Genomic DNA, 26,706 nt, shown 5'->3' with positions numbered 1-26,706 from the left:
AATTTTACACACATCTTTATCTCACCGAAAAATTTCCTATTGCTCGGAATCGCAGATATCGGACAACTATATCATATAGCTGCCAAACAAACTGTGCTATCCAACTCAAGTCCTTGTATGAAAAATTTGGTATGAAATTTGGCATAGATTTTTATACAAGCCATCGCTACAGTTTCCATAAATATTTTTCATATCGGACAACTATAGCATATAGCTGTCGTACAAACTGACTGATCGAACTCAAGTCCTTGTATGGAAAACTTTTTTCTATGTAAATATATCTTCATGAAATTTTGCGTAGTTCCAAGCATATTGTTAAGATCGGACCAAGATAGCTTATGGCTGCCATACCATAACAAAAATAACCCTCTTTGTATTGTTATTACCGCTATAAGACTGGTGAATGAAAAATATGGTTTTATTCGTAAAAAATAATACAATTAGGTCCCCACTCGTATTCCAACTTGGCAACACAAAATTTACCCTCTATAAAAAGTCCAGCCCACCCTATCGAAGAATTATTGTGAATATTATTCCGCATTACCTCAATTAATCAAGTAAGTAAATCATACAATTACACAATTATAGTCAGCGAACGCATATCAACTGCGCCAGAAATCACTCACGTTAAGCACACTTCAAAATAATTACGAATATGTTTGCCGTTATTCAATCATCTTTCCTCTTTTGCGCTCTCGTGTGAGTAAATGCGCCACGCCCGCCCACAAAGCCGCTTAATTGCGTACTTGTCGCCCGTTGAAATTACACGATGAGCCGCAAATGCAGGTGGATAACGCTGCACATATGTGTGTGTATGTGCGTGCGTGTGTTTGTAGTATATAATCCGATAAAGTTTTAATGAATTCGTTTGGCGCAATTAAGATTTATAAAAAGTGCACACACATACACACACGGCGATACAAATTAATGCAAAATGAATTTGGAGGAAATCCTCATTATTCAGCTTCATTGGTTGAATAAAATTTCACCGTTACACGTTAACTCTGCAAATATAATTATGACAGCGGTTTGTGAATAAGAGCGCGAAATGTATATTTATATGCAGATGTGTTTGTAGAATCAAATATATATATGTATATATACTCTCTCCACCTCTATACTGTTCAAAGCTTATCAGTTGGCAACGCTGTCACTAATGAATATGTGGCAAGCGCTTATCTGCCTATAATTTCAGTATGAAAGTAGTTGTGGGTCGATTGCAGGCGGCCCTGTAGGAAAAATATGAAAACGTTGTGAAAAAGAAAGACACAAAAAAACAAAAAAAAAGGAAAAACGATAACTTTCACAGCACCGAAGCTAAAATACACATCACATCTTTTTTTATAGCAAAAAAATGATATTTACTCAAATTTTGATCTCTCAGTTTGTATGGCAGCTATAAGCTATAGTTATCCGATCTGAACAATATTTTCAGAGATTATAGTAATACTTCAGATAATAATTTATGCCAAATTTGAAGAAGATATCTTGACAAATAAAAGAGTTTTCCATACAAGGACTTGAATTTGTTCGCTTTGTTTGTATGGAAGCTACAAGCTATAGTGACCCGATCTGACCAATATATTCAGAGATTATAGAGATGCATTGGCTAATAATCTCTGTCAAATTTCATGAGGATAGCTTCTAAACTAAAAAAGTTTTTCATACAAGGACTTGAGTTTGATCGCTCAGTTTGTATGGCAGCTATAAGCTATAGTGACACGATCTGAACAATATATTCACTGATTATAGAGATGCTTTGGGTAATAATCTCTATCAAATTTCGTGAGGATAGCTTCTAAACTAAAAAAGTTTTTCATACAAGGACTTGAATTTGATCGCTCAGTTTGTATGGCAGCTATAAGCTATAGTTACCCGATTTGAACAATATGTTTAGAGATTATAAATATGGCTTGTATAATAATTTCTGTCAAATTTCGGGAAGATATCTTGACAAATAAAAAAGTTTTTCATACAAGGACTTGAGTTTGATCGCTCAGTTTATATGGCAGCTATAAGCTATAGTGACCCGATCTGACCACTATATCCAGAGATTATAGCAATGCTCTACATAATAATTTGTACCAAATTTCAGTAAGATATCTTGACAAATAAAAGAGTTCTCCATACAAGGACTTGAGTTTAATTAATCTGTTTGTATGGCAGCTAAGAGGTATAGCAGTTCGATCTCAGCAAATTCGTCAAATATTGTTGCTCTGCTTTAAGCCATATTTAGTGCTAGATTTCGTGGAGATATCTCGTCAAGTGAAAAAGCTTTCCATACAAGCGATTGTTCGATTGTTATGGGAGCTATATGGTATAGTGGTCCGATATCGGGGATTTCCAAACTTAAGCAACTTTTAATAGAGAAAAGGACATTGCAAAGATTTTTTTTTAATTGCTGGCGACCTCACTAAGCATATATCAAGCCTATTACTTCTGATCGCCGAACTGCAAGCCTAGGATCCTTTTGAGTTACAGCCGTCAAATTCTCCCAAGTATTCAGGCATCCATCTATAACTATGTTACGAAAGAATAGCTTCTTATTGTCTTTTGGAACATTGACATAACTCGCTTTTGCAGCAGCCTTCCCGGCAGTTTGATCAAAAAAAAAAGACCAACGCTAATTGAGCTTCCGTCTCTAAAGTTTGAGCTTAATCGGTACAGAAAAAAAGACAAGCTCTTCTAGAGTTCGTAAGTACTTTTCAAAACAGTGTAGAAGAAATCACGTCATGTTGGTCTTTTCACCTATGTTAAGGTCTTTACTAGTTCTTATGGTAAAGTATTTAGTCTTCAGACATTTTTCGTTTGTTGTATGTACCTTTGACAAAAGCTTAGGTTTAGTTAAAAGGTCGACCTAAAAATCGATGCCACTTAAACTGATGAGAACCCTGGTTAATTGTGCTGCTTAAATACTTCCAAGTCTTGATCGTAAATACTCAATTGGTCAAAAATAGGGCAAAGCACTTTCATCCAGCCACAAATATCTCGAGAGGTACTTTTTGGGATCTTTGGCTTATTACACTAAGTCCTTTGAATATACTATACTATATGACTGTCGGAACATTTTAACCTCAAAGTTCCAAAATCTGGTCAATCTCAACTCACAATGCTCCTTCATACATAGTACATGGAAGTTTGAACCTCACCTCACCATACAACTTTTACAACTAGGATCCGAAGAAATTGTGAGCCTTATAGCATGTACTCCCATCGAACAATGTTCCTACGATTGCGGCAACCACTTAGGCCAGGATCTCGTAGTCGCACAGTAGCTAGTCGCTGGTGAGTTCCCGCTAAGCTCAAGCGAGGTTTCGTGATCTAGCGCTAGAGCCAAGAGGACAATGGAGACCCAGCTCCTTTCCAATCCGATATAAACGGAACACGGGTGCATTGTCTGACGAGCTCATCAATTTGTTATTTCTAGTCACCAGGCTATGACTAGGCTCTCGAAAGTGTCTGATAATGAAGTAGCTTAATGATATCGTTAGGATAGACAAACCGACATTGCTTAACTTTGAGCACACAGTAACCGAGCCCAAAGCTAATACTGTAGCTTTGCTGCGTGAATGATCACCTGCCGGAATGGGGCTGCACTTCTTCCATCTGTTCTAGAAACAAACGCTTCTGTCATCTGGTAGCCTAAAACTATGCTTGAGAGAGAGCTGGATTCCGAAAACTAGGCTTTCAAACTTTCGTGTATGCTTCAACCCAGCCGTGCAAAAGCTCACTGTGCCCCTTCTCCAGCGATTTCAACCCGTCCACATATCCCTCGTGGGTATCTGACCAGTGAAAAAGCTATCAGAAATAGACTACACGCCACAGTGATCTAAATTTTCAGGGATGGAAGGAGAGAGTTTCAGAATGCTCTAGTTAGCCAAAAGCTGCACGAGCTTGAGTGAGAGATTCTTTTACATCAACCTTACAGTCCGGATCTGTCAACAAGTGGTGGCTACCTATATCAGTCTCTGGCTCGTGATTTTGTTGATGAAAACTGCGGCTCTAAAAAGTCCTGAGAAAATCGGCAATGCCATTTTTTTGCCAAAAGAAACGAAAGTTTATGCCATATTACTCAATTACACACAACATGTCTGCCTTTCGGGTAATAAATCAGTTATCCCTGTGTCTCAAACAAGCAATAACCTGTTTAGCTACCTCCAAGGAATGATTGCTGTCTTTATTACAAACAAGCGACAGTGTGTTGCGTTTGTCGCTTACCGCTTCCGCTTTATTATTACCTGCCTGTCTCTCAGAAAACTTGACGTTGTTGCACGCAATATCTTATCGCTATACAAAGTCCAGCTATCTTCATACTCATACGCCAGCTTTTCATGCACACAAAGAGCATTCATAGCCACGGACCGTTTCTGAGTAACCATTATGCAGCTACTTTCCCACACAGCGCCCTGCCCACCTGCGCCACGCACTCTATTGATGTTTGTTGACAGCACGTGATATTCAATTTCACATCGATTTCATTCACCTCTGGATGGACAAGCGGCTATCATGTGTGGCTTACGGGCGCCAGACCCGAGACACATGCCGTGGCTGTCTGTGGACACAAAAGCCAATTTTGTCGGCACTCTTTGTGTCACCGGCTTTAGAGTAAAAGCTGAATGTCGTCGAAAATCACACACACACATACATAAATACACGCGTTCACTGTGCTCCAATGACTCATCCTTTATACAACGTTTTTGCTGTCGTCCGTCCGCCTCGTTTTTCTTTTCGGTTGCTTTTCAATCTGTCACTTCCTGTGTTTTATTTCAAGGCATTGCTGTGTGTCGCTTGTTTCGTCGCTTTCGGGTTGCATGTTGCATGCCACATGCAGCAATTTATTTGCAACACCACTGTCTTGCATTGTGCGTTTATCTGCTCCTTGCAGTTGCCCTTTCAGCCGGTTCAGCAGCTTGTTCGCACCTTCGCTTTGCAATTTATGGAAATTACTTTTGAATTCGCTTTTATTCGGCTTCCTCTCAACGTTCTCTTCTCTTCTCTTCTGCTGCATTCATTAGAGGTATTTCGTTAACGGTTTTGTGCCTGCTGCATTTACTCGCTGCGCTCCAATTCGCCGCTTCAATGGCAGCGTCAATGATTTGCCATTTTTCTTTGTCTTCAGTTTTCCTGCCAATTTTCTTAATTTTTCGATTCCATTCATTATTTTTCTCGCTTGCTGTGCAATATTGTCCGACTGCACCCCCTTCCTAACACCCTTTTGTCCGCATTCAGTCTGGCAGCGCTTAACAATTTCAATGAATTTTCATTTCAAGTGAGCTGAATGCAGCGCTTTGCACCATGCTGCTTCTTCCTGTCATTTTCTATTTAGTCCCCATGTTTATATTGCATCTTCATCTTCTTTATTCCTTTTACTGTGGACGTGAGTTCGACGTCGTCTGCTTTTTAAGGCTCCTCAGAATTTCTGTGTTTAATTATACTAAAGGAGTTCCTATACCAGTTAGTAAACCAGTTAGTAATTCGCTAGCAATTTTGAGAAAGAAAAATATGAAGTTAGAGTTTTAGGTAGTCAGTTAGGCAATAAGGTAGCAGAACAGATCTTTCGGGCTTCCTTAAGCCTTTTGGTTTTTTTAAGGTGTTGTTGTTGTTGTAGTGGCAGAAAAACCTCCTAAAATAATTTTGAGGCACGGTGCCGGGTTTACAGCTTTTGGACAGCTAAAAAGTCGGATCCGTTCCTGTTATTTAGACACAACTATCGTGGTAACGGTTCCATTAGGTGTTCTAACCATGTATCTCCCTCAATTAAATTAGTTACTTATCTCTGTTATGGTTATCGAAGCTAGAAATTCAAGTTTTGGTAGCTGATGGATGCCAAGAGTCGGGTTTGTGATATGCTGAACACTCACGGAGGAAGCGTGGAACCGTTACCTTACTGCCTTCAAGTTAGCAGCTGCAGCAAGTACTGTTAGAAGGCTTTTTCCTTTTCAACGAATCTTTTCCAATGATAGCTGTAAGTCTGTAAATACTTTTCTTCGAGCTATTTGATAAGTCCTTAACTCTCGTCTTGTCATATTTTAGTCATGTCTGCTTTCATTCTAGCATTTGGTTAGAGATTTCCATTTGTTTCGAGCTTTTTGTTCCATTTGTGCATTGAATTTTCTCCTGTCTGCACGGTATTATATGCGCCTCGGTTTCGTTTACTCCTGACTTAACCAACTCAGCTGCCTTTTTTGTTGTAAAAATTGTTCCTGTGAACGAGAACCTTAATATTGAAAAGTGAAGTTAACCTGCCATTGGCTTAAGCCTTCCTACAATTCTTTGCTGTGCAGTCTATAAAGTCAACGACTTCGCCTTGCTTTCTACTTATATGGTAGCTTTCTGTATCATCCCGTAGTTAGTCCTGCAGTCCTTCGCTATGCCTGGTACATGCACCTGGAAGCTGCTGCCTAAATTTGGCAGAGGGAGTGAGAGAGAAATATCAATATCCTGTCCCTCACTCCTATCAAACTTCTGCTCCATTCGCGAATAGGAGGTTAGCTTGCGCCAAAAGTTACTACTGAAGTCAAACATTGATAAGATCTGATTTATTTAGGTTTAACTGGTTCAGGATGGCGCTATATTCTGAACGAGAGTTTCATATCGTCACCTGAAATGCAAAATAAAGTAACAACATTTTCAGAATTTTACAGGGGCATGAATGAAACACGAAATAAAATCGAACATGAGTGAAACAAAATATTAATATTGGTTAAGACTGGTTTATATATGACCGCAGAACCAGAAACTGTTGAACATATGTAATATTATGTATATAATTTGAAGTAGTGAAGCGTAATCAATAAGACACTCAATTTCAATTTTTTTGATGATACGTTATTTTGCATTTCAGATGACGATATACTCTTTGCAAGACTCGTCATTAGTGATAGTTAGAAACACTGACATCAAAATTACCGAAACGGAATCGAAAAAAACTGAAATTGCGCATAGAAGGGGGTTTGGGCTGGAGAACAGAAAACTTCCCAAGTTGCCTCTATCATTTGCAAGGTCACGCCAGTTGTACATCCCAAGTGCAGAAACAAGTATATCGCTAAGAACTTAGTCCTTCCATTAAATGCATGAGCACCCTTGCTTGCATTGCCTATAAGTCTCGAATCGTAGGAGCTTTTCGCTGGAGCATCACCTTCGATGTGACTTAACTATATTCATATCATCGTAGATGAGATATGGTTCTATCTACTTCAACACTCATTGTTCCAAAGACCTTGCAGGAAACAGTTCTTTCAAACGTTCCAAGTGGTTTCTCAGATCAGTTTGTCACCATCTATGTATCTGCGGCATATAATGGGATGGGAGACTTATATAGCGTGTTTTTTGCTCTATCGTGTCGAAAGAGGAATCTGTTTCTCAATTGTCTTTCGATATCAAAGTAACACTTATTGGTAGGAGTTATTATGCGCTCTAGATCCAGGCTTAGATTGTTCTTGGAATTTATGCTGGTTATGCAAAATTCCTAACTTTTTCATATTTTTAATTGTTATTTTTCCCAAGGCGGAAGAAATATTTTTTTGTGGCCTTCAGATACTTTGTTTTGCCCTCGTTCACAACAAGACTAACCTCTTTCGCTTCTTCTTTTAAGCTGGAAAAGGCTACGCTGGTGGCTCTGTTATTAAGGCCTATGTCAATAACTTTACTTGCATTGCACTTTTAGGGTAGACAGTCATTTTGCAGTTCAGATATGCGGCTCGTATCGTCTTTTCTAGCATTCCAGTGCAAAGTTAATGGCATGATAGAGAATCAGCCTGTCTGAAACCTCCTCTCCATAACCGTATGACTTTTGCAGGACTACCAAATTTAACAGCTCCAGTCAGTGCTGTCAAAAGCAGCTTTGAAATCGACAAAAAGTTGATGGATGGAGATCTGTTTATCAAAGATCTTCACCAAAATTTGACATATAGTAAAAATCTGATCTATGATAGATTTTCCAGGTCTATAGCCACACTGATTAGATCCAGTCAGTTTACTTACAGTGAGCCTTTACACAATACTGAGGAGAGAACCTTATATGTAATGTTAAGAAGGCTGACCCTGTGATAATTAGAGCAGACTGCGGGATCTCTTTTCTTGTGGATGGGGGTTTTGTTATTCCTAAGCCACCTTAGAACTATTTCCACCTCACTTTGGTCCTGTGCCGGACGATAATGTTATCACGGTATATTGTTGGTTCGAGTCCTTCATCATCCATCTCAGCCTTGCTTTTGCCCTTTAGCAGTTTCGAGACGTATTCCCTCACTGAGTATGTGGACCAGTAATACAATTTTCAGATTACGCTCATCTGCAATAACAATCTCTTCTGAGCTCATCAAACAAGAACTGTACGAAGTATCACAAAGTTATGTGCGTTTTTACTCAGGTTATGAATGGACCTTGACAGGCGTATAGGCCGACAGCTCAGCCGCAATTCAGTAAATCTCTTCAACGTCTTCTTTTATATGAACTCCTGTCTATCTCGGTTAGTTTTATGTGTTACAAATAACCTTTACTTCAATAAGCCTACTATGCAACATTTGGCAAGCGCATAAAACTTTATAACGGGTGATTTTTTTGAGGTTAGGATTTTCATGCATTAGTATTTGACAGATCACGTGGGATTTCAGACATGGTGTCAAAGAGAAAGATGCTCAGTATGCTTTGACATTTCATCATGAATAGACTTACTAACGAGCAACGCTTGCAAATCATTGAATTTTATTACCAAAATCAGTGTTCGGTTCGAAATGTGTTTATCGACAAATTTTGTTCAGCGATGAGGCTCATTTCTGGTTGAATGGCTACGTAAATAAGCAAAATTGCCGCATTTGGGGTGAAGAGCAACCAGAAGCCGTTCAAGAACTGCCCATGCATCCCGAAAAATGCACTGTTTGGTGTGGTTTGTACGCTGGTGGAATCATTGGACCGTATTTTTTCAAAGATGCTGTTGGACGCAACGTTACGGTGAATGGCGATCGCTATCGTTCGATGCTAACAAACTTTTTGTTGCCTAAAATGGAAGAACTGAACTTGGTTGACATGTGGTTTCAACAAGATGGCGCTACATGCCACACAGCTCGCGATTCTATGGCCATTTTGAGGGAAAACTTCGGACAACAATTCATCTCAAGAAATGGACCCGTAAGTTGGCCACCAAGATCATGCGATTTAACGCCTTTAGACTATTTTTTGTGGGGCTACGTCAAGCCTAAAGTCTACAGAAATAAGCCAGCAACTATTCCAGCTTTGGAAGACAACATTTCCGAAGAAATTCGGGCTATTCCGGCCGAAATGCTCGAAAAAGTTGCCCAAAATTGGACTTTCCGAATGGACCACCTAAGACGCAGCCGCGATCAACATTTAAATGAAATTATCTTCAAAAAGTAAATGTCATGAACCAATCTAACGTTTCAAATAAAGAACCGATGAGATTTTGCAAATTTTATGCGTTTTTTTTTTTAAAAAAGTTATCAAGCTCTTAAAAAATCACCCTTTATTAGAACCTTTAACTCGGCGCTTTCCTCAAATGTTTCCATTGTACTTTCCGCTTTATAATATTTAAATTAGCATACTCGTATCAGTACACTATGCGCCGTAACAGTTATCGAAACTCACCTTAATGGTCACCTTGCTTCGCACGCCATTTTAATGCTAATGCTCCAGAGCGCATAAAGAGATATCATGCAAATTTGTTTTAATAAAATTTACATCAATTCACAATTAACTCAACCAAAATTTGAATAGCGTTTTTGTCGCAGCTGTGACACACATAAAAGCTGAAATAACGGCACAGCACACAGTACAGCTGCGAACCAGCAGCACTCACCACCACTTTCCTTTTGTGAGAGCGTATAACTAGGCCAATAACTGCAAAATGCGACGTTGAAGAAGTATACTTTGCAGGCAAGCCGACCAAATACCTTTTCCTTTCCCATTGACTTTTAACAGGCATGTGAACTGAACCGTTAATGACGCCACAGCCGCACAGCTAGCTGCTCAGTGAATTAGCGCAGCGCAGCGCCGCTTTTGTTTGCTCGACACTTGGCAAGCACTTACTTACCTGTCTGTCCGGCCGTCACTCGTTTGCTGACTGGCTGGCTGTTGGCTGCCTGTCCGTCCATCCATCTGTCACTTGTGGCCCAAACAATTAACTGTAAATGCCAACTAGCCAAACTATTAGTCCTGACGCGGCAGTCAGCTGACAGACACGCTCAGCTGTGCATCGTAGACAGCAGCTTGACAGCCCGCTGTGCGCCCTCATTTCAACTTCGTTAGTGTTGTGCTTCATATTATATTAAGGGCTTGGCTAATTTAATGTTAGTTTCATATTAGGCTTTGTTATTGTTGTTGTTTATTTAAGGTTTTGCTTGGTAATTTTTGGTGGTCGCTTATAAAATTTGAATTAAATAACTATAACACTTCAGCGCTCGCACGAAAGTTTTGCCAAAAATTTACACTCAAGTTCTTACCCCGTCCCCCGTACCTGCCACTTATCGTCTTTTACCGTTTTATGGCATAACTGTTGACTTAATATTCACTTGCGCTACCCATAAGCGTTTAAAGTATTACCCATTAAGCTTTTTAACGCAATCTCTTCAAACATTATTGCGCCTACGGACAGACCTCCGCCGCTGCCACTACTTCGACTACATTGAAATTCAATTTGTGTACACTTAAATACATACAAACATATTTTATAAACTCGAAAGTGGCATATTCAAAGTTAGTTTAAGTTCTTTAAGTGTCTGTGTTGGTGTTTTTGTGGAATTTCGTGCACAAAATGGTCGGCACGTGGCCATTCAGTATGCAAAATGCCCGCGTCTGCCTGCCTGAGGTGTAGTCGCACGGCCTGCTGTCGTTTGATGTGCGTGGAAAATTGGCTTGTTTGCCTAGTTGTCTTTGACTCCCAAGTCTTTTAAAATCAAAACAAATATTTATGCATTTAGCCAATTTGATTTATTTGATTTTCCCCGTCTATTTCAAATACGTTAGGCGCATGGAGTTCTGGCTTTAAAGTGGAAAAGTAAATTTTTGACTCAATTTGACAAACTTAAAGCAATAAAAGGGTTACTACATACTAAGCTCTATACAATGCAGAATCAGTTAAGATAAAACTATAAATTAAAACATTAAGAAGTGGTGGAAATGGCGTGAACTAAGTAATATAATCGAATGCGTCTGAACTTCGGTTGCCCCACGTCGTTGTTGACAATCATAACTTCGAAGTCGTAGATAATTTCGTCTATCTTGAAACCAGCATTAACACCAATAACAAGGTCAGTTTCGAAATACGAACGCAGAATAATCCTTGCCATCAAGTGTTACTTCGAACTGTGTAGGCAATTTGGAAAAGAAGTGCTCTCTCGACAAACAAAGACCATAGTCCAAAAGTCACTCATCATCCCCGTCTTACTATATAGTATAGATGCATGGACGATCACAACATCTGATGAGTCGCCATTACGAGTTTTCGATAGAAAAAGTTTCAGTTTAAATTTGAGCTGAAATACTCTTCTCACAGAACAACAACTTATACTGCGAAATTAAAAATCGACTTGATATCTAATTTTGATAATTCATCTAGTCCCTTAAACCGCATAACTCTTAGATATTCAAGATCAGTTCCAAATAAGGTTGAACGAAGAATTTGGGCTGTCTTTCGTCCCTGCATTTGCCGCATGATTTTTTGACCATACAGCTCGCAAATAAATCAGTAGGTTGTGACCTGTCATGGAATCTTTTAGAGATCGCGTGAGTATAAAGCATGCTCCACGCCATGTATTTCAACTCTTACTCTATTAGTCATTTTTGGTGCTTTTGCGTAGCTGTTGTAAATTCTGCCAACGAATCGCATGCTCCTACGTCATACATTTTCTTTTAGCGTGTCTTAAAACCTTTTGTCCCAAATTAAATACAGATTACAGAGTTTATCACTGCAAAGTTGATTGATGGTAAATTCAATGCAGCTGTTAGAGTGGTTCTAAAAGCTTCTCATGCAGACATTAGTGAGTCTTGGTATTCAATCCAATGGCTTAATCAAACCAAAGTATGAAGACGAGAGATAGATTACATGTACACCCTAGCATCTTCTTATATGCATACTAGAAGACCCGCCTATGTTTTACTGTGGCTGATACATAGGTAGTACTACTAATACCATCTATATGATTTCTATTAGTTAGATTATAAGTATTAGTTAAGGAATAATCGCATTTTGATGAAGCAACAAAAATGAATCAAAAAGCATTTCGTGCGTTAAGAAAGAATTGGTTTTTGGGGTAAAAATACTATTTAATTTGGGCTGTGCATCAGTGAAATCAATCGAGTCCAATCGATTGTCAGCCTGGTGGACTGCAAATTAAGAAACGGTTCTCAAGCGCGAAAAGACAAAAAAATCGGCTGGCAAGGTTATGGCAGCAGTCTTTTGGGATGCCCGTGGTATATTATTCATCGAATGATAAATGAGCCAGTTTTAATTCATTGCATTGTGTATTTGATTGCAGTTCTATTCTACCATTCCCAATATTTAACAATTTTATTATGTTTCATGTATGTATTCATCGTTCCCGTATAAATATTGAATTGCTCTGTGCAATGCTTCGAAAAGATTTCTGTATTCTCAAATTTTAACAGACCTTTTTATCAACACTTCAGTTATGCCATTATGTTTTTATGCCAGACCTTTTGCAGTTTTAAATTGCCTGTCCAGATAATCACTCTAATAGTTAGCAGGTATGAAAAAAATGTTATAGCTACCCATAGATGTATTGAATCACCCAATTTATTACTTAAGAACGAACTCTGTCCTCAATATAAAAACTTGATACACAGATGTCGCCTTTTACTTTGGCATCGTTTTCTTTAATGCATGTTTACGCCAATATAAGGTTTGAATATTGGATACTGCGATGGTAGCGCCATCTATCGGTCAAACATTCCAAAATTAAAAATTGATTAAAAATGAAAAAATAATTTAAAAAACATTTTCCAGTGCACCAAATTGTAAATCTAAACCATTCTCGCATCTCCTTGAATATACACACAAAATTTCATCAAAATCGGTCCATCCGTTTAGGAGCAGTTCAAATGCAAACACACGGTCAGAAGATTTATATATATAAAGATAGGTCATCACTAGTCTTTTCAGTCTCTCCTCCACATTGAATTTCCACATCAGTTTGCTATCCAAAATTGCACCCAGGTACTTGACATGCTCTTTAGTTGTTCACTCAATCCCGTTGAACCTGGTGAGTTGCTGTTCGCTCTAATCTGTGCAATTTGGCTTCGCTCCGTCCTTCATTAAACTTCCTGCAGCTCAGTAGAGCCTTTATTCATATATTATTATGATGGATTATGATTAAATGCGCTGCTTATGTCAAGAAGGATTACTAGACCACATTCTTTATGCTGTAGACCTCTTTCGATATTTAAGGTTAGAAGTGCAAATTCCGTGAATCTACCCTTCGTGGAGGCGAACTCGGGTTTCGATATGTCAGTCCATTGAAGCTTGTCTATTATAATTTATTTGTACAGAATTAGATGGTGGCAGAGTAATGCAAAATATCTAGCTTGGCAAAACTGAGATGAAAGTGAGTCTCATAGCAGAAGATGATTTTTTTTTAAATCGTTATCGTTTTCAAGTTGTTCCAAGGAAAATCAAGCAAATTCACGCCGTTTTCGTTGGTCCAATGCTTTTTTTTTCTAGAGTGCGAACAATTTTATATGACTGTAAGCGCAAATCTTTTCTGAAAGTCCACCAGGTTGTGGTTTGAGACAGTCACTCCATACGCGAGTAGGAACGTGGCTCTATGGTGATTTAATCTGGTGTTCAATGACAACGGCGGTGGTGTTGATGTCGGTGCACAGCTCACTCTTCTGCTGAGGAGACCGGAGGATAAAGCTCCTTGAAATAAAATCGCCTTATGCAAGGGCGGCCTTCGCCCTTGTTTGTTGGTCAGAAACGCACTTTTAAGAAAACTAAAAATACACTGTTTCTTTGAGACTATTTAATCGTGCAGTACATCAACCAATAGACCTTCTCTTTACACATTCACTACAGTACCCATTGTGATGCCCCCGGGACGATCATCTCCTCACTCTATTGTCTCATCTGTGAACCGCCCCTGCTTCTGACGAAGTTCATCAGTTTTATCCGTGCAACCTCCGAAATTTCGTCAAGAAAACTTTGACCGATGTTTGGAAATATTTTTCTATACACGTATTTCCTTTCGCTTAGAAGATTTTTTATAGTCTCCTCCTTTTTTATAGTCTCCGCTCCTTCTACCTCCTGACAGCTTCTATAACAGTCGTTATATGAAGTTCTTAGTCTACTGAGCAGAGGCATATAACTTCCCTCTTTGGTGGAGTCCGATTATAGATTGCGTTCCGACTAGTTCACTATGCCTGGAACCCATTGCAGGTTTGACGTGAAATAGGATGTAAGTTCCACAAAAAGATCAATATTAAGGGGCATTTTTTCACTAACTTTGACAGAGTATACCCGATTTACTACCATTTTTCACAAGACTTCGATCAAACAAGGAGAGCAGTCTCACTCTGAATAGCTCAATATTTACATAAAGTTCAGGTCCTCAAAAACTCTTTTACATTCCTTTTACAACCCTTTTTTAAAGTGATTTCAGATAAAATACACTTAACCTTTTATTTACGAGACTTAAGCGCCGCGAATACTTGAAATCTCAACGGCTGCGATTTCTTCGTTTTTTATCCCTTCAAGTGGTTGTCAATAAAAATGGCATAAAATAAAACGCTATCGTAATGGTGGATTTTATGAAGGCAAGGGCTTGCAAACAAATAAAAACTGCAAATGAGCGCACCATATTCTGGGTATGCAAAAACTTTATGCCACTTGAGCGCACAGCAGCCACATATAACGGTATTTACGCGTTGGTCCTTTGTATTTGCGTCAATAATAAAGTGATTGGCGCGCATATTATGGAAGCGAAAGAGCAAAACTCAAAAATCACCCAAAAAAAGAACGCAAAGTGAACAAGAAAAGTCGAGAACGTCGAAAAAGCGCAGCCATTAAGTATCGGCATTACAACTCAGCCGCCGCTTGCATGTCTTCAACTAAAGTCATGTACCTCTTATGCGCCTGAAACATCTGGCAACGCGACTGCTGTAACTGCGCTGCTCAGCACGCTTGTTTGGCGACAGCAGCGTCTATGACAGGCCCATCAATAGCTGCACTCACAGTGCCACTCAAATGACTCGTAATGCTGACAGTATGCCGATGCCTGCCGTTCGGTATTGATGTCAACGTCAACTCAATTCAGCGACTCCGCGCTGTCTCACAACTGCGCCGATTGCCACACCTTTCGCCAATCGCACGTGCGTACATATGAGTGCCTTCCTGCTGAGGACTGCTTGCTTGCTCGCCTACAGAGTGTCATGTAAATGCAGTCAAGCAAAAATGTAATTTCCCTGGCGCCAAGCTGTCAGCACAGAAGTCACCTGTAGCAGCATTAAGTAGGAGCGACATGTAGGGGAGGCGAGTAGTGTCTGAAAATATTTAAATTGGCAAAAAATATCGCAACTCTTTTTATTTTATTTTATTTTTTTTTTTGTGTAATGCGTGCGAACGCTGTAGGCAAGCAGTTGCGCTTACGGTAATTGTGTTTTTGCTTTTCTTCGTTTTTTCTATAACTGAATTTACCACTCACAAGTAAAATGGAGCTGCTGACGGCGCTTCGGTAGCATGAATTTACACAAATACGCAGCATGAAAGATGGTTGAATTGGGACCAAGCATGTAAGAAGTGCTGTATTCTTTCATTCCATTACAGAAATAAGAAAGGAGACCACTTCACTTATTCGCATTTAACGACCTCTGCAATGTGCTTCTAATTTTTCATACAGTTCATGGAAGGTACCATATATTGGACCATGTGGATGTATAAGTGGTTTGATGGCTACGAAGTACCGATTAAATTGCTGGATTTGATTTCTCGGAGACTTTGAAAATTGCGCAGCGGCAACTGCTGTTTTCTGTGGAATTATTTTAAAGGCGGAAATCTGTCCTAAGCCCTAAGAAAATCGCTAAAAATAAACTTTTGCAGCTAATAGCAGAATATGACAAGCTTCAATCAGATACCGTACTCTACTGTACCTCTACTTCTGCCGAGCATGTGGAGTTATCCTACAGTTAGCAGATTTATATTTAGCTTTCTAAGTATTTTAACAGAATCAATCATCCTTTCTCATGGAAACCTTTACACCTATTGTCAAGAAATTTGTTTTTTGATAACCTTCTTTCGAAACGAATTTTGCAGCAGCAAAATCATTCACAATAAACAGGAGCTGGTATTAAGCACTTGCTACCAGGTCCAAACTATGAGATTGATGCATTAGAACCTTCCAACCAAGCTTTTGAAACTTCTGAGGAACCATTTTCGTTGTGTGCTGTTTGACATTGTTCTCGTGGAATACAATTCCTCTCCCAGAGGCTCCAATTGGCCCCTTTTTGGGCAGTTGCTTACTTCAGACGTTGCAACTTGTTGGCAGTAATGGTCCGTTTTGAGAGTTTGGCCGCAGTTAAGCAGCTTTCCGGTTAATTTCACCAAATATATAGCAAAACGTTCCTGACCGTCGATTCCAGATAGCCTACTGTTGGCGTCGGCTCACCGCGATTCTATCACGAGTGTTTTCGCTAAACGTTATCACAAGTGACCCACTTTTCATCACAACTGACTTTCAAAGGCACAGAATGCGTATTGCAAAGGTCAATGGACACTGCCTTGCACATTCTTGCCTCTTGGCTCGAGAGGAGCATACTCATCCTCGATATCGAGGAAGTTTCGGTGGAGCTATTGGGAGCTCTCATCAAAAGCAATTCTTTGGCTCTACGCAACATAGCTAAGGATAGAACATTCTATTACATTTTTTTGGGGGAAGACGCTGGAAGAGACTACCCTCCGGAAACGAACTGGCGAGTGCTGAAAGGGCTATCCTCATCCGTATTTGTGGCATTAGGCGGATTATGCTACGGGGCAAGAATCAATTTAAGCCTTTTCCAGCCACTCTTTGGTGTGACATTTGATTCTCTTTCACCGCAGCTGTCCAAAGTTTCTTAAGTTGCATTATTGGGTATCGTGGAATATGACCGTTCTCATCCGGTTGAAGACTGGGCATTCGCATACATAATGTACCAGCGTCTCATCATCCTCCGTGCATGCTCTACGTTCCACTGAATCCACTTTTTCTATTTTCTGAAGACAGGATCTTAAAAGTAGGCGCCCTGTGATGACCCCTACAATAGTACTAAGCTCCCTTTTTCATAGAAGTGGGATCTTTTTGTTCTGTTCACCATCAACACTGTCTCAAAGTAACTTTCTGGTATGCCATGTGTTGCTTGTGTTCCAAGAACTGAGCTGATCCTCTATAATTCATTGCTTCAAACAACCCTTGAAGCCTCTGAATGACCCAGGACAGCTGAAGAGAATAGTGGCTCCGGCTGCCTCCAAGTAGGCCAACTGATCTGCCCTTTCATTTATTTTTATTCCTAAACGACCGGATGTCCAGATGATATTAACCAAGTAGCCTACTGAAAGTCTAGTTATTGTCGGAATGAGACTTAGTATTGGCGCTACGCATGGACTTACTGACGCTTGGCTTTGCACTAGGATGATTTTGGACTTGCTTGTTAGAGCTGAAAACCACTTGGTATCTTCTCTTATGCCCACAATTCTGGCCTGAAAGACTTAATTGTAGTAATTTAGCTTGAAGTTGCCTTATGTGTGCAGATAGCTACGGAAGAAACCCAGTCTTGTATATTTAACACTCTTTGAACCGTCAGCGACTATTTAGATTTCTCCGTTGAAAATGTCCATCTAAGAGTCCAATCTTCTCTACTATGAAGTGAAAACGATGTGTTTGGATCCTCGTGAGTCTCCTTTTCTCAGTTTCATTGCCAGCTTAACACAAATTCTTAACGAATTGTACCCAACCCGCAGTGATGCTTAGCCGGGCTACAATATCCCGGAATCATGAGTCGGCAGTTCGAAAGGTTTGCCTCATACCTCACTTGTATGTGTATTGGCTGGCTGACGAGGATCACTTCCAGAGCCTTTGCGCAACTGATGGTTTTTGTTTTGTTGTAGCGGCAGAATTTTGTCGGGTTACTCCTTAGCTGCATAAAAAATTCGAGTCCGTTGCAGCTACGTTAGCCCGACTTTTATGGGAACGGGCTCAACTTTGGTGTTGAGTTGTTTAGTCGAAGAGACCATAGGTTTCCGTCGCCTTTCTCGGACTCCGACTCCTCCTTTTTGGCTTCTTTCTTCTTTTCGGCAACAATATCAGTACCAGCAGATGGTGCAGCGGCAGCAGCAGCATCAACAAACTTGTTGGGTCCTTGATGCAACTGATTACTTCAGATGGTCGAATTATTGACTCTACTGGTTTGACTTAATAATTTGGCTATAGTGGAGCAGCTTTTAGCAAATAGCTCGCAAGGCCATTGCGACTCGATCACAAGCGGTCTGGCTTGACATTGTCACCGGTGACTCACTTTTCATCATCAGTAATCGTCTACTTCAGAAATGGATCGCTTTTTTGCGATTCGCTGATGGAAATTCGGTTTTTTGTGGTAGTTTTGTATTACTTCGCCAGGAATAGTCAGGAAACTCGCTTTTTCGTCGAGCAAATTCTTTTTCCGAGGCCTCTTGAGAGCCAAAAAAACTAAAGTATTACTCTTAACTCCGGTTCGATTTAACTCCAGATGGATCAGAGCTAGTCTAACCTAAGATGTTATATCTTTGATTTCTAGGTTAACAAAGAAAAAAAGTTGAAAGCTGATGCAGAATTAGCAAGATGGATATGAAGAAAAGGGTAATAATAAAAAGAAGAGCTTCATCTACAGAATTTTTCATTGAAAATTTGGTACAATTCTTCAGATTCAAAGCATCTTCTCTGTCGTTGGAACTGCCTTCTGGAAGCTTATTGAGATTACCTTAAATTTTTAAGTCGTCAGCCATTCGCTGTGTTGTCAGCTTTCTCAAGCTATTGGAGACTATGTTTTGCCGAAGATACCGCCCGAAAGAACAACAAAATGAAGAAGTTATAAACAAAGTTTTATAGAATTCTCTAAATCTACAAATTTTATTACCAAATCGAAATACAATTTAAAACAGATTAAATTGAATTCCAATTTGCAACGAAATTCGTTAACCAGACTATCGATTATGATCGATCACCAACTCCTACACCACGCAACCACCTCAATCACGCTGTAAGTTGAGCCTTGTCACTTGCACATGCCACAACTCGTTACGATTATATCACGCTGCGGTTTACCGCTATTGGTGCCATAGTCCTGCACGGCATCCAATATCCAAAGGCCACGCCGCACACGGCCAAAAGCGATGCGTTTGCCATTGAGCACTTTCAGCGGTTTGAAACTGATTGAAAAGCTGAGAAACCGCCGCTTGCTGCCACGCACATAGCGGCTGGGAAACGACAACACACCAGCGCCGCTACCGTGATCCAATACAGTCGTGTCATGTTCGATGCTGTGAGCCGTCAGCGTCTTATTATCGGTCAATGCCAGTTCGCCTTCCAGCCACATCGGCGGAAAGAGACGCGTAAAGCTCATGCGTTCGCCATTCTCGGTGGTGCACATGCGCACAAACTCGAGCACCACCTCTGGACAGGCCTCGGTGAAGAGCTGTATGACGATGCGACCCAACGGACGTATACCTTTAACTTCGAGATCGAAAAAGATGCGTGGACGCAGCAAGCGACGCAGCATACCCTCATCCGTTGAGACCGTGATGTCCTGATAGCGTTTCAGCACGTGCAGCGGTATGCCGTAATGCTTGCTTTCATCGCGCGTAATAAGTTGGCTTGCTGCGGCGCTGCTTTGTGTATTTTCTGTGGAGTCTTTGGAGGATGTGTGATGCACGCAGCGCTTACGTTGGCCCCTCTGCAGTTCGTAAGCTGAGCGATGTGGTGGTTGTGGTACACGCGTATCATCGTTCCATTCTTTACGTGTGATGCGATGCCAAAAGTGGCGTAACGGCATGGCCAGGCGTGCATGCTGAAAGGCGGCACGCTGCTCAGCCGACGATGTTTGCTTGACTTTTTTGTTTTTATTCTCCGGAAAGCTGCGTAAGGGCGACTCGAAGTGGTGCACATGTGGACCGTGTGGACCAATAACGGCAATGCCGCTGTTACTGCTGAAGCTCTCACCTCTACGACAACGCGGCACGTAGTTGCACGATGAGCGTCCCTCTTCGCAAATATCGGCGCCCGGATGCTGCGGAAATTTCTCATGCATATCGACACAGGAGGCCATGCAGTGGCGCCCGTCGCCGGCGCCGCCACAGATGCAGCAGCAGCCGAATGCGCCGCACGATTTGCAGTCGTACAAGAGCATCGCGGACTTGTCGTGTTCGTAGCTGCCGAGCGTGTCACTGTTGCTCATATTGATGCGCGATTTGCCAAAACGTGCCGGCGGCGTTGTGCGCGAGGCCGTAGTCGCCACAGTCGAATAACTCGTAGTGCCCGTAGCCGAGGGTGTTGTCGAGGCGGGCGCTGTGGTGAAGGTGCGCGAGTTGCTGCGCCGCTGTATGGCTGTGCGCACGGAGTTCATCATCTCGGTGAATGACATTTCGCGTCGTGGCCGATTCACCAGTCGCATCGGCGGCTGGCTATTCACTACGCTCTTGGCGTTCTGCACACGCGCACGATGCGCCATATACTCCTGCTTGCGCTCGCTATTGTTCGGCGGACGCATGCGGCTCTTGAGCAAGTTGATGCGCGCCAGACTGTTGGAGATGGAGGAGGGTACATGCCGCAGCCGACGTGCGCTGCGGACTGCGGTTTTTCTGATGGTATTAATGTTGGAAATTTTACTGCGAAATGCGACTGGAACAAGAAAATTTCACGTCTTCCAAATGTTGGCCGAATTTTGTACGGAAATTTTAGCAAATTATCTCGATTCGCAGAAATGTGTACGAATTTTCGGTTTTATTTATTATTTGTCCAGAATTAAATATTTTCTTTGAAAGAAATGAAAACAAAAGAAAGAGTTGAAAATCAAAAGTAGCAAGTTGTCACAGAAACAAATTTTGATAGAAGAAAACTTCATAATATTTTGGGATCAATTTGAATTTTATTGTAGAGTTTATAATATCAAACTTCACCTTGAAGGTAGAGTTGTTATATTTTTTACAGGAAAATGTAATGTATTTTTTACTTATTAAAGTCCTAAAGTTTACAATACAAGCACTTAAATTCGATCAGTCATTTTGCATGGCAGCTTTACTGTAGGGTTAAATATCAACCCGTCAAAAACAAGCGTCGTCTCTTTTACGAAGGCAAGATCTCTGTTGAGGCCCTTAATACTTCCAGGGAGGGAGTTGAAGGTTTCCCAAAAGGTGAAATTCCTAAGCCTAACATTAGACTCAACCTTACGTTGGCATAGGCACGTGGACTTAACACTGACTAGAGCCACCAAGGCTACTATGACATGCAGCCGCCTAGCCGATAAATACTAGGCTGCAAGCCAGGTATCATTAGATGGCTGTATACCATTTTCGTAAGGCCTATTGTCACCTATGGATCGATTGCTTGGGAATCGAAACAACGCAGTGTTTGGTAGGAGTTCAACTTCCATGCAAACACTTGCCTGCGTCTGCGCTTCAGGCACAATGCGCACTTGCCCAACCGCAGCACTTGAAATCATGCTGAAGCTCACACCGCTGCGTCTGGTGATCAAACAGACACCGAAACATACAATGCTGGTCATGACAGCAGAGAGTTTCAGCAAAGGCTTTTAACAAATAGAAGCTCTAGGGGAAGACACACCACTGACCCTTCTACTTCAGGACGGCGTTGCGGAGAGAATAAACCTTACAAAGCGATTTAGAGTTACTCTGGGCACTAAGGCAGAATAGAGTGATTCCACGCTCGATCTACCACTGACGGCAGCACTATCCAGTCGCACACTTATGGCTTGAAAATACCGGAAGGCATTAGAGTAGACATTACAGCATCGCAATGAGACGTTTTCCTAGCATCTTTCAAGCAGGAGTCTTTGCTATATGTCAGTGTGCAGAAAGCAATTTCTATCGGAACTATCACAGACAGCTTATCGTTATAGTCAGCGATAGTCAAGCGATCTTCCCTCAGTTTGCAACCGTATACACCTGAACTGGATCCGGAGCATAAAGGCGTAGCCTTCAATGAGCTTCCCGACGAATTAGTTCGCTTTGCGGAAGCGTCCAGGATGAAGGGGCCTGAACCATGTAATGCGGTGGGGCCCCACAACATAAAGGAGTTGCTCCGCACGAAGTAAAGAATGGGAAGAGAATGGCACTGGCAGCAGGCAGCAGGAATGCGCCAAGCTACTACTGGGATTTTACCACTTGGCAAGGTTTAGAAGTATAAGACTCAAGACCCTAGCATACAAAACACCCCAGCTCTGAGAGTATTCAAAGCAGTACCGGCCGGTGAAGACTATTAGGTAATCATTTCCTAAAATATTGATGCGCTTTAGGACTCTAGTATCTGATAGGAACCTGTCTTTGTCGATATTGTTTTAGGCATCGAGTTCATCTCTCTGGATGTCAATGGGCGTCTGGAAAGTTATTGGCTATCCATGTATAGTTTTCATGTTAGTGTTCTGAGTTCGCAAAAGCGCTCCATAGTAACTCTTGACTCCTGAATGAAGCCAAAATCAGGCTATGCTGCTGTCATGTGGTTCATTAGGGATAATGAAGCTAATTTTCTATGACGTAAATTAATTTGAAGAACACACATTAATTACTGTATTATTTAAATCTTCTTGAATGTCATTTAGAAGTTCCGGCTCAATATACTTGCATATTTTAGAGAATTTGTCAACAAGCTCAGACCCGGAATAAAACTCACCATCTTCCTCGACTTCACTTATCTCACTTTCTGCCATTAGGTGGGCTGCAGCATCGGCGTCTGACTTGTAGGCCATGATTTTCACCTTCGTGGATTCATAGTTGACTTCTGCCCTTGATCTGGATGTGATGTCTTTTTTTTGAACCACTACCAGTCTGCTTCCGGGTTATATCTCTTCTACCTTGGCTATAGCTACTCTTCCCTCGAAACAACTCGTTCACTAAGTCGTTTTTTCACGTGAGCCGCACTCATTTAGTCTTTTAGTATTGTTGATTTTCTGGTTCATATCACGTCCTACGTGTATGTATAAAGGAAAATTCGTTGGTTTACGCATAGCCCCGGTAACGCAAGTAAGATTATCAGGTAACCCTAAGCGCCGTTCGCGGCTAGGTTATTTAATAGCTTTAAGCCTGGTTATTTTTCGTCTAGTAAGACTGCCCATTCGAATTATGTGCTACTGAGGATTAACTAACACCCAAATAACTAGTGACACCTTAGCTAAATACCTCACAATTGAAACAGAGGCGAACTGTTATTAGCTCGTCTCTGCCAGCATCGTAACACTGTGGTATCTACTACCAAACCACACTCTCGAGGAGGGTTTTGCGGGAGATCTTTTAAAAAATGCATTTAGTTCTAAGACATATTACCCATTTTAGTATTTTTCCAGATGTAAAAAGTGCGTTAGACTACTTCACGCTTGGTTGAATGTTATGTGTCGAAGTCAACTGATCGTTAAATCTCAAGTCATTGACTTTGACATGGCAGTAGGTCCCTCAACTAAACATGTGCCAGTACTGACGCTTAGGGTATAGAGAACAAATAATGAATTAGAACATTGAAAGGCTTTTCTGATATATTCGCTGCTTCGGCTGTGCGGTTAACCCCCAAGCCAAATGTAAGAAGAATACAAGAATAGCTACTACTTTAACCCTCAGGTGTAAAATGGCGCTGTTTGCCACACATTCCTGCGCTTAACAAAGGCATAATTCTTGTTTGCTTGTAAATTTCTGCAAAGTGTTGTTGTAAATAGCAAATCTTAGCGATTTGCCAACTATGTTCTTGCGACAAAGACATAACTGCCAGCGGCTGACAAGCGAAAATCTATGCTAACAAATTCAAACAGCCACATATTTGCAATAAATTGCTGCAACACACCAGTCTGTGTGTGTGTGTGCAGCGCGTGCAATTCAATTAAGTAATTTCTGGCTCATTTCAAAAACACCGTTAAGCCTTCAAGTATTTCACAAGGCAAAAACTTTATAATTAATTACATAACGATGTCTGCGCGGCTACACCATTACAAGCCATGCAACTATATATCCGAAGGGGGAAAACTAGTTATTTGCGTTGACTGGGCGTCTAATTAGATTTGCGTGTTGCCAATGAAAAACAACAACAACCATAACTATAACAAGTGTACCGAGCTGATAAAGGTGAATATGTGCATATATAATATGTGGGTGTACAGGGCGTATACGTAACATATAGCATGCCGCTAATGCAGGCAGAAGATAAGCAGTTGGGAGGGCGAGCAGCGCCTTTTGAGGCACACGTGCAGCCACTTGAACTAATAAATTGCTGAAATGAGGCTGCAGTAAGCATGTTTAAAGCGCTGATTTAGCGCCAGTAAGGGAAATAACGATATAAATGTGCTATGAGCAAATGCAAAGTCGAGCTTTAGTACAGCGCCATTGAAGCGGCAGCGCGTTTGAGCGCCTCAAGTGCGCACATATACCCACATATAAGGATATGTAATGTAACCGCCTGCCTATATCAACTTTGTGGCCTGCTGTATAAGCTGGCGACAAGTGTAATGTGAAATGTGAAGTGCCAGAGGTGATATAGGTGAATGGCGCACTTAAAAAACGTCACATGATAAACCTTTTCAAACCTCATTAATAACCAACACGACCGGGCTTGTAATTAAGCAGCCGAAGCACGCGTGCCTTTGTGTGCGTATGAGTTTATCTGCAGCACGTAAAGCGCTCATTTTCACGCCTACAAGCCATTAAATTGCGTATACGCCCTGTCAGCCATACATCACAGCGCAGCCGGCAGTGGATGTAAATAATACAGATTAATTTTATAAAATATCGCCTTTATGTGAAAATTTATTTTATGCATGTAATAAATATATATATGAAGATATTATGTGCATATAAATGAGTTAGGGTGGGTCAAATTTAAAGAAATGAAAATTTTTATTTAAATTTTTTTCCTAATATAAAGTGAAAATATATAGGAAAATTGCGAAAAACAATAGTAAACCGTTAATTTTGACTACATCGAAGCTATAATATCCTTCACAGTCCATTTCTTAAAGCATAATTGGTTTTAACTGGTCTTTGTTTGTATTTTAATGGGTCAATTCGTATGGCAGCTATATGTTATAGTGGCGCGATCTGAACATTTTCTTCGGAAATTATGCCGTTACTTTTTAAAATCGTGCGTGTCAAATTTTGACAATATATCTCATCAAATAAAAAAGTTTTCCATACAAGAATTTAATATCAATCGTTCAGTTTGTATGGTAGCTATATGCTATAGTTGACCGATCCAAATAATTTCTTTGCAAATTATACCTTTGCTTAGAAAAAATATTCATGCCAATTTTCGTGAAGATACCATTGCCAATAAACAAGTTTTCCATACAATGACTTGCTTTTGAACAGTCACCTTGTATGGCAGGTATATGCTATAATGACCCGATCCAAACAATTTCTTTAGAGATTGTACCGCCGCTTTAGGGATTTATCTGTGCCAAATTTAGTGAAGATATCTCATCAAATGTAAGAGTTTACCATACAAGAACTTAATTTTCATCGTGATGTATGTATGCCAGCTATATGCTACAGTAGGCCGATCTGAACAATTTCTTCTGAGATTGTACCGTTATCTACGGCAATAATCGACACTAAAATTCTTGAAGATATCTTAACAAATAAAAGCGTTTTCCCTACCAGCAATTGTTTCCCATCGTTCAGTTTGTATTGCAGCTATCTGCTATAGTAGGCCGATCTGAACAATTTCTTCGGAGTTTGTATCATTATCTATAATAATAATCCATGCCAAATTTCTTGAAGATATCTCATCAAATTACAAACTTTTCCATACAAGAACTTGATTCCTATCGGTCAATTTGTATGACAGCTATATGCTATAGTAGTACAATCTGAACAATTTCTTCGGAGATTGCACCATTGCCTTTCAGTATAATACGTGCCAGATTTCTTCAAGATATCTCATCAAATAAAAAAGTTTTCCATACAAGAACTTTATTTTGATGGTTCAGTTTGTAGGCCGTCTGTCTGGATATATTTTAAAATTTTTGATGTCTGCTCATAAATTAATTTCATAATTTCATTTGCCATACAATTTTCTTTAGGTAAAAAAATTAAAAAAAAAAAAAAAAAATTTTGACCCACCCTAATAAATGTATATAAATATGCAAAGCTGCATTTCATCACTTTGCAGTTAATTTGCACATTTTTGCCAGCCCCTTTGCATATTTAAATAATTTGTTACACACAGCTGGCGTACAAAAAAAATTAGCTTCATATATTTCATATATATTTATATAAATAAAATAAAATATATACACGCACATGTGTATGTATGTGTGCCCCACGGCACATAGTCATAAATAGCAACACATGTTGACAGCTTGTAATTTATTAATATGTAACCATTTAGCAGAATGATTGAGGTAATTAAATGTCATCCGGCAGGCAGTACGACTTCAGGGCTTCACGCACACGAACACATACACACACACATGAACACATAGACAAACCAAGTGACATAGTGACACGCACACACAAGCATGCGT

At 40.4% G+C, this 26,706-nt stretch overlaps 2 protein-coding genes across 2 annotated transcripts in view; one reads left to right on the top strand and one right to left on the bottom strand.

Moving 5' to 3' along the window:
* The window catches only part of LOC115066067 (uncharacterized), a 317,628-nt gene that overhangs the window by 207,134 nt on the left and 83,788 nt on the right, over positions 1 to 26,706 (top strand). The window lies entirely within an intron of this gene.
* On the bottom strand, positions 19,064 to 21,074 carry LOC105225085 (uncharacterized). Its single transcript, XM_011203421.3, has one exon. The coding sequence runs from the start codon at positions 20,734 to 20,736 to the stop codon at positions 19,246 to 19,248; it is 1,491 nt and encodes a 496-aa protein (XP_011201723.1). The 5' UTR covers positions 20,737 to 21,074; the 3' UTR covers positions 19,064 to 19,245.

The sequence above is a fragment of the Bactrocera dorsalis genome, chromosome 3, assembly GCF_023373825.1.
Source record: "Bactrocera dorsalis isolate Fly_Bdor chromosome 3, ASM2337382v1, whole genome shotgun sequence".
NCBI lineage: Eukaryota > Metazoa > Arthropoda > Insecta > Diptera > Tephritidae > Bactrocera > Bactrocera dorsalis.
The sequence above is the reverse complement of the archived record's forward strand: the minus strand, read 5'-3'. Positions and strand labels throughout refer to the sequence as shown.

Coding starts and splice junctions, on each gene's coding strand:
- LOC105225085 (XM_011203421.3), bottom strand. CDS start 20,736: ATGCGTCCGCCGAACAATAGCGAGCGCAAGCAGGAGTATATGGCGCAT.